This window comes from Rana temporaria, chromosome 5, assembly GCF_905171775.1.
Source record: "Rana temporaria chromosome 5, aRanTem1.1, whole genome shotgun sequence".
In the NCBI taxonomy this organism is placed as follows: Eukaryota; Metazoa; Chordata; class Amphibia; order Anura; family Ranidae; genus Rana; species Rana temporaria.
The window spans coordinates 234,186,251-234,199,916 of NC_053493.1; the positions used below are offsets into that span (position 1 = coordinate 234,186,251).

The 13,666-nt window shown below is 42.8% G+C and overlaps 1 protein-coding gene across 2 annotated transcripts in view; it reads left to right on the top strand.

Moving 5' to 3' along the window:
• The window catches only part of CDH20 (cadherin 20), a 496,072-nt gene that overhangs the window by 387,692 nt on the left and 94,714 nt on the right, over positions 1–13,666 (top strand). For both annotated transcript variants that reach the window (XM_040353580.1, XM_040353581.1), the window contains one exon: positions 11,478–11,842. In XM_040353580.1, coding sequence (XP_040209514.1) covers positions 11,618–11,842 — 225 coding nt within the window. In that variant the 5' untranslated portion in view covers positions 11,478–11,617. The remainder of the gene's footprint in view (positions 1–11,477; positions 11,843–13,666) is intronic.

Genomic DNA, 13,666 nt, shown 5'->3' on the forward strand with positions numbered 1-13,666 from the left:
ATCCAATAATAATCCGGAAAAAGTCATCAAATCTCACAAGGGATGTGTATGACTATAATACATAATAGGACGAATGTTAGCTCGACATGTTTCGTGGGAACCGCTTCTTCAGGAGCTAATAGTACCTCATACAAAGTAACAGGATGTACTTGGAGGTAGATTTTTTTAGAAAAAATTGTGGTTGGTAGTGAGTTATTAGACTTCCAAAAATGCCTTATTGGTGTTCAAATAGGACAGTTCTATCTAATAGCCACAGAAGGGTAAAAAGTAGTAAGCAAGCTGGATATGTCAAAATGGTTTTAAACCCATCTAAAGTTTAGAAGATGCAGCATAAGACTTGTGGGGTAAACCTGGAGTAAGACTTGGCAAAGCAGATTACTGTAAAAGTTGTGTCATTGATGTAGCTGCAGAGGTGAATGGCTTGTCAGCGCAGTGCCAATCGCGTTGAGCCACCGCAGCTCCCCTTTCCCTATTATTATTAATTATTGCCCTTATACTGTATAATTATAAGCTTTCATTTAAAAAAAATTATGCAACTGAGACTTATGTATGCATTATTATTTTAGAATTAAGTTTATAGGTCTATTTTCCTATGTGAGAGTGCAGGTTCCCTGATCAGCAGTGCATTCGTAGTTATTATTCCGGCTCCCGGTGGGTGTGCTATGCGAGGTAAGCCTGCGCTTAGTACGCCCACCCCCCTCCCACAAAAACCACCACACTTACACGCACTCGAAATTGGGTTAACATGCACACACTTTGACCACGCGGTCTCTAAAAAGAGAGGCGAAGGACTAACGGGGCTGGTTGAGCGGGCTAGATCCTCTCACTCCCTTATAGGGAGTCCCTCTGCCCCGTTGGGCTTCAAAGCAGAGCAGGTAGGGCGGGCTGTGTGGGAGGACCCCCTCACACACCCACCATTGCCACCCGGGGCATGGAGAAAGGTGGCAGATTGCCTCTGGGGGAGGCCTGCCTACTCCCAACTCCTGCAGTCCGGCTCCTCTCTCGAGTACACGCACAAAATACAAAAAAAAAAAAAATAATAATAATAGGGAAAAATAATATAATTTTCTTATTTGTTAAAATGTGTATGCATAATCCTTTTTTTTATATCTGATCTTTAGCAGTACATTTACACACGTGATTCTGTATGTTTTCCAAGGGAACTAACTTTGTGCAGCAGAACACACATCACACTAAAAGTGTGATGTAAATGATAACCTATTTGACCAAATATAAATCTTTCTCTACTGTGTTGAATGATTCATTTTGAGCAAAAGATTACCGTATTTATCTTGCTATAACGCGCCCCGGCGTATAGCGCGCACCCCCGAACTTGAAGGAAAATTCCTGGAAAAAAAATACTTCCAGTTTGGATGCCCCTCGTCTGTGTCTTGCCCGTCGACCATCGCGTCCTGCCCGTCGTCCATCGGCGGCCTCGTCTGGTCCGGTGTCCTTCTGCGGCCATCATGGTGTCCTCCCCGCTCGATCCCCGCTTCCCGCGCTGTGTTTGAACCACTGCGCCGACATATACCGAGCGCAGTACACTCGGGTATAGTCGGACAGGCTTTTGCAGGGCAAAAAAGTGCGCGGTATACACCGATAAATACGGTATTTGTAACAATCACATCTATGATTGTTTCTAGTAGGATGGATGACCAGCATTAAAGTTGAAGGTTCCAGGGCTCCATTTTTGTACAACCATGAACCCTGGAACTTCTCCAGAGGTTGGTAGAGCTGACATCACTCATCAGATCCAGTGGCATGGGACCAGTGAAGCTTTTCCTCCTACATAAGTAACCACTGACACCAATTATTTTGTAGTTGACTGTATTGGGGCATTCTTTCCTTTGAATTGTACACACGACCGAGTTTCTCGGCAAAAACCAGCAAGAAACTTGCTGGGAGATATTTGTTGCCGAGGAAACCGGTCGTGTGTACATTTTCGTTAAGGAAACTGTCGAGAAACTCGACGAGCCAAAAAGAGAGCATGTTCTCTATTTCCTCGATGGGAGTCTCAAATTGGCTCGTCAAGTTCCTCGACGGGCTGGTTTTCGACGAGAAACTCGAACGTCTGTATGCTAAGAAACCCGCGCTTGCTCAGAATAAAGTATGAGACGGGAGTAAAAGTAGCATTTGTAATGGAGATAACACATTTTTCAAGCTGTAACAGACTGAAAAGTGCAAATCGTCTCTTAACAAACTTTTACTTAACACGCAGTAACATGAGAATAGCAAAACCAGCCCCAAGGGTTTAGCCAGTGGAATTGAACTTCACCTGCCGTTGTATGTGTTGTACGTCACCGCGTTTTAGAACGAGGAGATTTTGTCTTGACTGTGTGTACGCAAAGCAAGCTTGTCGAGTTCCTCTAAAAGCCTAACAGGGAACTCGACGAGGAAAACGATGTGATTCGCCCATCGAGTTTCTCGGTTGTGTGTACGAGGCCTCAGAAGCATGCTTCCTCCCACCGATCCCCAGTGTAAGGGGAGCCTTCCGCTAGTAGCCATACATTTAGGTCGGCAACTATCATTTTATAGAGACTGGACACTACAATTTGTAACATCTACATTCGTATTCTAGCTATTGTTTTGTTCTAATTTTAAGATTATTACAAAAAAAATATTTTGTTGGTAGAACAGGGGTTCCTTGAGACCTGGGTTCCTTCAGGGTAAAAAGGTTGAACAAAGACAGAATTAGTAATTCAATGATCTGGTACAAACATGCGGCTAAGGCGTTCAGGCTGTTCAGACAAGTTTGTGCCAGGTCATTGGTTCTTAAGTAGTGTAGCTAAGATCAAGAACACATATGTTGAGTATAGCATTACATTTTTATTGCAGTACTCAATATTTTTTTCCACTATAACAGTATACTTCTTAAAATGTATGTAAAGGCAAAATGTTTTAGCTCTTTATAGTGGAGGATAAGTTAGAGTCTCTGGAAAGTTTACATTTCTCTCTGTGTTTTTGTTTGTGAAATTTGCTTTCTCTATTTGTACTGGTGATCATTGTTACTGAGACAGAAAGCAAGAGGAAATCCACAACCTGCCTAGCGGTATTTCCGAGTCAGGCTTGGGGTGGAATTCCAGTACCATTAGCAGCATCTCTGAGCCAGACTCGGGATCGCATTGCAGGCTCCAGGCAAGTTACTTACCTTGTCCCCTGGATCCTGTAATGTCTCCCCGCTGAGTGATCGAGCTGTCTCCTCGCTCGATTCACACAGTGCCCGAGTGCCGCCGAGCTACGTTGCAACGCACAGGGGCGGAGTTCCGCCTCAAATTCAAAAAAGTAAAAACACACAATACATACAATATTCTGTAATCTTATGCCTCGTTTCCACTGAGCGGATCGGTTCGGTACAGTTCGGTACGGTACGCTTTTTTGGGTGTTTCCATTATGAAAGCATGCCATAAAAGCGACCCGTACCGGACCATTCTGGGTCCTGCTTCAGATGTGGGGCCATAGAGAATGGAACGGTTCCATTAGGGCGGACCTACAAATACATCTCACTGATTGGTGGACGTGCTAGGCTTTTTTTCTAAACCTTGCATGGTCCCGGATGGTTCGATTTGCAGTGGAAATGCTCTGCAGAATAGACCGGACCATTCTAACCTGTTCCATTCTAAGCGACCCGAACCGATCCGCTCAGTGGAAATGAGGCATTACAGATTGCAGTACTGTATAAAATAATTACACATCCCCCTTGTCCCTAGTGGTTTGCCCAGTGTCCTGCATGCACTTTTATATAATAAAGATTGTCCATAGCAACCAAAAGTGTCCCTTTATGTCAAAAGTGGTTTTAGACCAGCTAGAAAACAGCGATAATAAATCAGAATCACTTGCAGAATTGAGCGATAGCGATTTGTGGGGAAATTCGTCTTCAGACACTAAAAGTAATGACAGCGACAATTCTGCAACTGAGCAAATTTCAGTGTTTTTGATTTGATTACATTATTGATTAATTTTTATTATTATTATTTGTTATTTGTTATAATTAATTAATTAATTTGTTATAATTACATTAATTTTTCTGTGGTGTATATCAAACTATGGATGTTGAAAAACAGACTCTTAAAAAGTGCAATTTTTTTTTGTTTCTCTAATTTTTTTAAAGCAATCCCTATGAGGAAATAGACAGGTGCAGGGCACAGACCTCAACACCCACTGGTTTACTATAAACACCACATTGTGTTGGGAGGAATAATTTGTTCTATTCAGCACCCCAGATAAGGTCAAGGGTTCAATGAACACCAGAACATGTTTTCAGTTTTTTAAAACATCGTACAATAAACGAATCCACACCATTATTACCCATATCCACTAGCCAAATTTGCACAACAAAAGCAAGTTTTGAGGGGGTTTTTTTTAGATCTTGTCCGGAAAATCACTTCATTGTCTTTAAGTGAATAACAATGAGCCCAGGAAAATGTATAACGCCTGTGGTATTGCCTGTCATCTTTTATTAGATGTGCATTGGATTTACTTAAGTGTGACTTTTTTTTCCAAATGCAACCAACACAACCAACCAGTTAATTATTCCTTGTTAATTACATGTAACTAGAACAGTGTAATTTGATATTGATTTCATGAATTATCTCTGTGTAGATGATTTACTAAAGGAAGAGTATGTTCAATTATCCCATTCATGTGCAGGGGAATCTTAAATAATGAAACAAGATTCTCCTTTGCACGTGAATGGATACGTTTAGTGAACACAGCTTTACTAGGCAATGTGAACATTCAACTACTATGTGCCACCATTGCTTATGTCAGCTATCTGCCATGCAAAACCAATGCAATCTCACTGTTTCACCTGGTTGGATTGTATAACAGACATTTTCCGAATTTTATTTGCAAACTGTTTTTGTGAAACATTATAAGGAAAATTGCCCCTAGGATGGCGACACTTACTCACTGCACTGTATCAGTGGAGAAGCAGCACTGTCATTCTAGGTTATATTTTAACTTCAGATTTTTAACTACAGAAGTCTTTCTCTCTTTATACATTTTCATCAAATAGGGGAGAGTGATCTGTAGTCCACAAAGGTAATTGGACAAGGCTGATAACTATGGTGTTGATTTACTAAAACTGTAGAGTGCAAAATCGGCTTCCGCCCAGGTTCACACTGGGTACGATTTCCTTCGATTTGAGATGCGATTTCACATGTGAAATCACATCTCAAATCGGCGGCATTTGCCGCCAATTGTCGTCAATGACACTGCCCTAATTGGTGCGGCGCTGCACTGATTTAAAAAAGTAGTTCCTGTACTACTTTTTGCGATTTCGGGGCGCGATTTATATGCACAGATGTCTCTTAAATCGCGGCTGAAATCGGGACTGCCGGCGGGAGTGAAATCGTGCGAGTTCAGCTGAACTTGCACGGCTTCACTCCCGCAGCCCAGTGTGAACCAGGGCTAAAGGTTCAAAGCTTTGAACAAGCTGAAGTTGGATGCTGATGCTGATTGGCTACCATGCACAGCTGCACCATATTTTGCATTCTCCAGTTTTAGTAAATCAAACCCACTGCTTTGGCTTTCAGTGCAGCAGAGGCACCATGAAAAACATTGCAGAATGTATTGCATGGATGTAATGTGTATTTTTTTCCTGCCCTGACATACACACTAAAGTGTTTCTAAAGGTAGCAGGTTTTTAATGTCAATGCATTATGCATTAAGATAAAAAAAACGTGTGTATTGCAGCAGCCCCCCTTATCTCCCCAAATACTTACCTGAGCCCATCTCGATCCAGTGATGTTGCACAAAAGACTCGGCTATGTAGGACTCAGCCTCCTGATTGTCTGAGACAGCAGCGGGCCCAATTGGCTCCCATTGTTGTTAATAAAAGTCAGTGAGCCAGTGAGAAGAGAGAGGGGGCGGGGCCGCACCATGGCTCTGTGTCTGAATGGACACCCAGAGCAGCGGCTCGAGTGCCCCCAGAGCAAGCTGCTTGCCGTGGGCACTCAGCAGGAGGGAGGGGCCATACACACCGGCAGGGGACCCCAGAAGAGTAGGATCTGGGCTGCTCTGTGCAAAAGCTCTGCACAGAGCAGGTAAGTATAACATGTTTGTTATTTTTAAACAATTTTTTTTTTTTTTTACTTTAGAATCACTTTAAAAAAAGTATATCGTAATGTACACATTTATGTTCTTGTAAGGCACCACAAATTGATCAATAGGGAAGAAGTAGAACAATATATTATGTGGATTAAATCAGTTGCCAGCTAAATTTGCACTTATTAAATTAAAAAAAAGTTTACAATGTAAGTCCATAAAAATAATGTAGCATATAGAGGAACACATGAAAACAGTCAGGAGTGGAAGCTGGTTTTAGGAGTATATTATAAGGTAAACATTACCTGTTTGAATCAATTAGGATTACTAGAGATCTAGAATTGGAGGCTACTGTTTATAGCACTCTTCCTGCTTCACTGATATAAAACACACAGTTCAGACACATGGGGGTTATGAATGGGCTCTTGGAGCTGCAGCCACAATAGGTCTATGTATGAGGAAGACTCAGCGTGTGGGTGGGAATTCACTAGCTGAACTGTACAAGAGGTCCTTAATAGATAAGATTCATAGTAAAATGCATTCCCCGTCCCAGCACTGTGACATGCAAATAACTTGATTGCCCATTTAAATCAAAGGAATAGCTCCATGCAGTAGGTCATTTTTAAAGTCACTGCACTGAAAGCCAAGTTCTGTGCTATTATATGTTGTCCAACACTGCTTCATTTGTATGAACATAATGGTGAAAATGTCCAAGCATCCTTTCAGTTGAACTTTGCCACGTTATACTTGGATGCTGTGAAAGAGTAATGGGGTCCATTTGAATGAAAGCATTAAAAAAGAAGGATTAGAATTGTTTTTTGCTAACAGAGAACGTAGAAAAATTTTAATACAAATTCCGAACATGTTTGTCTATTTGTAAGCATATAGGGCCAGATTCACGTAGAATCGCAGCGGCGTAACGTATCGTAGATACGTTATACCGCCGCAAGTTTTCATCGCAAGTGCCTGATTCACAAAGCACTTGCGAGAAAACTTTGGCCGGTGTAAGGCCGCGTAATTCAAAGGGGCGTGTGCCATTTAAATTAGGCGCGCTCCCACGCCGGACCTACTGCGCATGCTCCCTTTTGAATTTCCCGCCGTGCTTTGCGCGAAGTGACGTCATTTTTTCGAACAGCGACGTATTCCTGGACTTCCGTATTCCTGGACGTCTTACGCAAGAAGGAAAACATTTTAAATTTTGTCGCGGGAACGACGGCCATACTTTATACAGCACAAACGTGTGCTGTGTAAAGTTAGGGCACCAAAAACGACGACTAACTTTGTGACGGGAAACTAGACTAGCAGCGACGTAGCGAACGCGAAAAACCATTGTGGATCGCTGTAACTACTAATTTGCATACCCGACGCTGGTTTACGACACAAAATCCCCCCAGCAGCGGCCGCGGTATTGCATCCTAAGATCCGACAGTGTAAAACAATTACACCTGTCGGATCTTAGGGCTAACTATGCGTAACTGATTCTATGAATCAGTCGCATAGTTAAGAAGACCCTAAAACAGAGATACGACAGCGTATCAGGAGATACGCCGTCGTATCTCTTTTGTGAATCTGGGCCATAATGTGCTGTGTTGAACTAGCAAGGGGCCAAAGGACCCAAAATGGGGTTGCAACTTATGGAGAGGCTGGTATGTTGTATATATGTCCTTTGCATTAAGGCTACTTTCACACTGGGGCGTGAAGGGCTTTTCAGGTGCTTTACAGGTGCTAGTTTTAGTGTTAAAATGCCTGACAAGCGCCCCAGTGTGAAAGGGGTCTAACTCTTCCACCTCCAAAGCCACCATTGATGTGCAAGAACTCAACACTGGGCACCAATATCTTAAGATGGATGTGCATTTTTCTCAACTCTCCTCTTGAAGCACCCACAGATGCTGAAGGGCATATCATCTGTTATAAGCATTGCCTAACAAAACATAATTATTATCACATGTACTGATATAGTGCCATCAATTTACACATCGCTTCAAATATATATCACACATTCACTTCACTCCCTACCCTCAAAGATCTTACAATCTAAGGTCCCTAACTAACATACATACACATATTAGGGCCAAATTAGACAGGATTCATTAACCTACCAGCATGTCTTTGAAGTGTGGGAGGTACAGTAGTGTCATGGTTGGGATTCAAACTGGGGACCCCAGTGCTGCCAGGCAAAAGTGCTAAACCACTTAGCTACTGTGCTGCCTGTAATTTTTAAATGCTGTAACATAATTTTTATGTTTAAACGCCAGAAAATATCAATGGAGCCATTAGCGTTATTTAATAATGGGTTAGAGGCTGTTCATTTAGCAAGGTGAATGTGTCTCTGAGTGCCCAATCATGAGCAAGGGAAATGTAAAAAAAATGATTTTAATTTTTTTTTTTTATTATTTTATTATGGCAATATCAGCTTATCATAGTACATCTGCTTGTTTAACTAAAGCCCTATACACACGACCGGGATTCCGGGCGGTATAAAGTCAGCCGGGAATCCCGATGGGAAAACCGAGAACCTGCTCTGTAACTTTCCCTGTGTACACAGGGCTGGGGTTTCCCGTCGGGAAAACTGCAGGGAGAGCTTTGGCAGGGAATCCTGGCCGTGTGTATGCTCCCTCAGTCCTCGTACACACGACCAGGATTCATCAAAAACAAGCAAGAACCTTGCTGGGAGATATTTTTTGGCTGTGGAAACCGGTCGTGTGTACATTTTCGTCGAGGAAACTGTCGAGAAACTCGACGAGCCAAAAAGAAAGCATGTTCTCTATTTCCTTGACGGGAATGGAGAAAATTGGCTTGTCGAGTTTCTCGACGGCTTCACAAGGAACTCGACGAGCAAAACGATGTGTTTCGCCCGTCGAGTTCCTCGGTCGTGTGTACGAGGCCTCACTGTTAGGTAGATTCAGGTAGAAGGGCTTAACTTTAGGGCGGCATAGCCTAGCCTGTTTAGGCTACACCGCCGTAAATTAGCTAGGCTAGTATTGATTCTCAATCTTTTTACCTGCTAATCTACGGCGGCGTAGCCTCAAACGAGCGGGCGTAGGGGCGCCTAATTCAAATGACTTGGAGGGGGGCGTGTTGTATGGAAATGAGGCTTGACCTCCCGTTTTTGACTTTTTTTACACTGCGCATGCGCCGGCCGACTACATTTCCCAGTGCGCATTGCGGCTAAGTACGCCGTACGGGCCTATTGATTTCGATGTGGACGTAAACGACGTAAATCCCGATTCGCGGACGACTTACGCAAACGATGTAAAAATTTCGAATTTCGTGGCGGGAACGGCGGCCATACTTAACATTACTAGTCCACTAGAGCATAGCTCTAACTTTGGGCGGCCTATCTCTTACGGAAACGACGTAATTTGACTGCGGCGGCCGCGCGTACGTTTGTGAATCGGCGTACAAGCTCATTTACATAATCTACGCCGGCCGCAATGGAAGCGCCACCTAGCGGTCAGCCAAAACATTGCAATCTAAGATAGGACGGCGCAAGCCGTCCTATCTTAGATATGTTTAAGTGTATCTCTGTTAGAGAATACACTTAAACATAGGTCGGTGCAGATTCAGAGTTAGGTCAGCTTATCTGTAGATAAGCCGGCCTAACTCTTTCTGAATCTACCTAAGTGTTTCCCCATAGGAAAACTGCCGGGTTTAAAACCGCCGGGAAAATAGAGAGCAGGTTCTCTATTTTACTGCCGGGATTCCCAGCAGTTTTCCTGTCAGGGAAACTGCGAGGAAGCATACACACGGACGGTTTTCAAGGCCACAAACTCTCTTGGCAGTTTTCCTGGCAGGATAACCGATCGTGTGTACGAGGCTAAAGACTACAGTGGATCAACACTAGTTTGGTATATAAATCTGACAGGAAAACAAAAAGCAAGAACTATGTCAAGGGTTGCAAACTGTATGTAGGCAGCTTTGCATGAACTACAGGACAGCGAGCTTTTACAATATTGAGGTACATGCAGTTTTACCTCACTCACTAAAATAAAAGGGGCATTCACTTTGCAATGTCAAAATACACTTTGTAAGTGAACAATCTTTGTTCCTTTAGTAAATCTACAGATTAAACATGGAGAAGGTATGTTGATGGATAGATGATTTAGGTTTTTATTTCATTAGTAATTTTAACATATCGTTTATATATAATTTTGTAGTTAGTAACACTCCCATTTTGATGTCTGGTGTTGGTTCTTTTCATCGAAAAACTAAAGCTTTACCTACTTACGTACTTTTGTATGCTCTGTTTTTATAGCTGTGTTGAATGCTTAAGGATTGAAGGGAAAATAAAATTGTATACATGATGTTTTGTTGGAGACATGCAGCTGTTCACTAGCTACCATAAATTTAGGATAGAAAGCTGCTACAAAATGTATTGTCATAGATTTTCCAAATCACAAATAAACGGTGCTGTAATTGCCTATGGGAGCCAGATGGAAAGAGGATAAGAGAGAAAGGCAAATCGAGGAAGAGGGTCTTTAAACAGAGCAGCTTGAGCCCTAATGTTATAAAAGATGTTCTGAGTGTTTTGACAGAGTAACTTGAGTGCAATGCCACCTCATTAAGCCCCACAAAACTGTGAAAGAGAAAGTTTTTTTGTGCTCAATAGCACAGAGTGAGGTCACCAGCTAATCTGACTTGATGACAACAAAAGCCACTTGACTGATGAGAAAGCTCCCTCCACTGGATGTGGACATTCCTTTACCTAAACTGAGCGTTCAGCTTGAAGAAAGACAATCTGTTCGTCTGACCGCCACACATATCACACAATGGCATGTGACTATCAAACCCCCAATCTCCCATGTGGATCACATAATGATTAACTGACCATTGAAATCTTTGTCTATGTCACATTAGCAGCACCTCTATGCTTTTCTATGAAAGTGCAAAAGAACCACGACAATTGAATGCCCCAGCCTGTATAAAATAATAATTAAGGTCAGAGATGATACAGTTCCACCTAAAAAAAAAAAAAAAAAACTGTTGTGTGCAACTGTGTGGCAACAAATATATATTTAGAAAAAAGAAAAAAAAAAAAGCATCTGTCCTTGGAAATTGCTTGGTAGGTATTCTATTTTCTGGAAGGCAATGCTTATATTCAGCAGTTTCAAAAGGCTTCCCAGATCATAAATACTGTATTTTTGAGAGCGTGCTGTTAACTACAGCAAATCAATAATACAATGGAACCCTGTTGTAATCAAAGTAGCCAAAGTGAAGTAACCCTCCCCACTAACTACAACCCCCAATGTGTCTGCGTCCATAGATACTTTGTTGTATATAAGAAGATAAGAGATCCCTTTGTTCCTAAACACACTGTTCATATTTTAATATCACGCTGCCCTTGCAAAAGTCTCTACATTTTGTAGCAGAAAATATTATCATTCCAACTGAAAATACCACATTAACTTTCTGTTCTTTTCTCAACTGTGTAGGAATCTGCTGTTAAGACGACTATCAAAGACTAAATCAAGATCTAAGATCTTTTTACTACTTCTTCTATTTATTTTACACCAAGGATTACTCTTCTTCTTTTTTTTTTTTTATAAATAATTTAAAAAATAATTTTTTAAACATGCAACATTTAAAGAACTGTGCCCAGCAAGGGTTGTATATCTACTACATGGTGCTGCTGGACTTTGCAGCTGGATTTGGAATTTCAAGTCAACTGATGAAACAAAAGGATGAAAAATCTGAGAACAAGCCGTTTCCCCATCACCGACTGAAAAGAAGCTGGGTATGGAACCAGTTCTTTGTTCTGGAAGAGTATACAGGAACAGACCCGCTGTATGTTGGCAAGGTAAGATGCTCAAAATAGCATGAGAAGTAAATGATTCGAAATAGGCAACATAAAAATGGAAAAGAAACAGAATGCTAGGTATTCAACCATGCAGGCAGCAAGATATTCGGCACAATTCATTTATTGCATCTAAAGAGATAATAGGGTATCTATCCAAAACTGATTTTTTTATTTTTTCTCTTTAAAGCGGGGGTTCACCCTAAAAAAAAAAATGTTTTTGTCTATCATGCCATGCAGCATACTAGCGTCAGCTACAGTATGCATTTATTTTATTTTTTTCCGCTGTACTCACTGTGTAATCCGTTTCAGACTCCCTCGGGGAGTAGGCGTTCCTATCAAGAGGGGAACGTGATTGACGGCCAGCTGTGGCGCGTCACGCTTCCCGGAAATAGCCGAAATAGGACTTGGCTCTTCATGGCGCCTGCGCAGTCAGCTCCTAGTCTGTGCGCAGGCGCCGTATAGTGCCGTGAAAAGCCGAGACCTACTCCGGCTATTTTTGGCAAGCGTGACGCGCCATACCTGGCCGTCAATCATGTTCCCCTCTTGATAGGAACGCCTATTCCCCGCGGGTGTCTAAAACGAAACTATTGGATAACACAGTGAGTACAGCGCAAAAAAAATAAATAAAGGCATACTGTAGCTGACGCTAGTATGCTGCATGGCATGGTAGAAAGTAGTTTTTTAGGGTGAACCTCCGCTTTAAATAATTAAATACATCAAGTTTGTATTAACCGCTTAAGGACCGCCTCCTGCACATATACGTCGGCAGAATGGCACGGACAGGCATAGTCACGTACCTGTACGTCCCCTTTAAATGCCTGTCCGCCATCCACGTAAGTCGGATCGTGGGTCCCGCGGACTCGATCCCCGTGGGGATCCCCGTGATCGTCTCACAGAGGTATAGAGCTCTGACTAGTGACAATGACACTGATCTCGGCTCCGTGTACTCGGAGCGGAGATCAGTGTCATGTGACACAGAGCCCATCCCCCTACAGTAAGAAACACTATGCAGGGAACACTTAACCCCTACAGCGCCACCTAGTGGTTAACCCCTTCACTGCCAGTGTAATTTTCACAGTAAACTGTGGGGTAGATTCAGGTATGGGAGCGCACTGCTACGGCGGCGCAACGTACCGTTTTTACGCTACGCCTCCGTAAATTACTGGAGCTACGCTTCATTCACGGAGCATTTGCACCGTAATTTGCAGCGGCGTTTCGTAAAAGGGGCCGGCAGAAGGGGGCGTAATTTAAATGATCCCGTAGGGGGCGTGGATCATTTAAATTAGGCGCGTTCCCGCGCCGAACGTACTGCGCATGCTCCTTCAGGAAAATTTCCCGACGTCGCAAGGACGTCATTTGCTTTGACGTGAACGTAAATGGCGTCCAGCGTCATTCACGATTCACTTACGCAAACAACGTAAATTTCGAAAATCGCGACGTGGGAACGACGTGTATACTTACCATTGGCTGTGCCTCCTAATAGCAGGAGCAGCCTTACGACGAAAGCGACGAACACAAACGACGGGCGCGCGCGTACGTTTGTCAATCGGCGTGAGTATGCAATTTGCATACTCTACGCTGACAACTACGGGAACGCCACCTAGCGGCCAGCGTCAGAATGCAGCCTAAGATACGACGGCATAAGAGCCTTATGCCAGTGGTATCTTAGGCTACAGTCGGCGTATCGAGCTTTCTGAATACAGAAAGTCGATACGCTGGCGCTACTTAGCAATTACGCTGCGTATCTATGGATCCTTTAGCTGCAAAATGGTCCAGGGCTTAAGTGGTTAATATCTGTTACCTATTGGGAAAATGTCCCCCTCC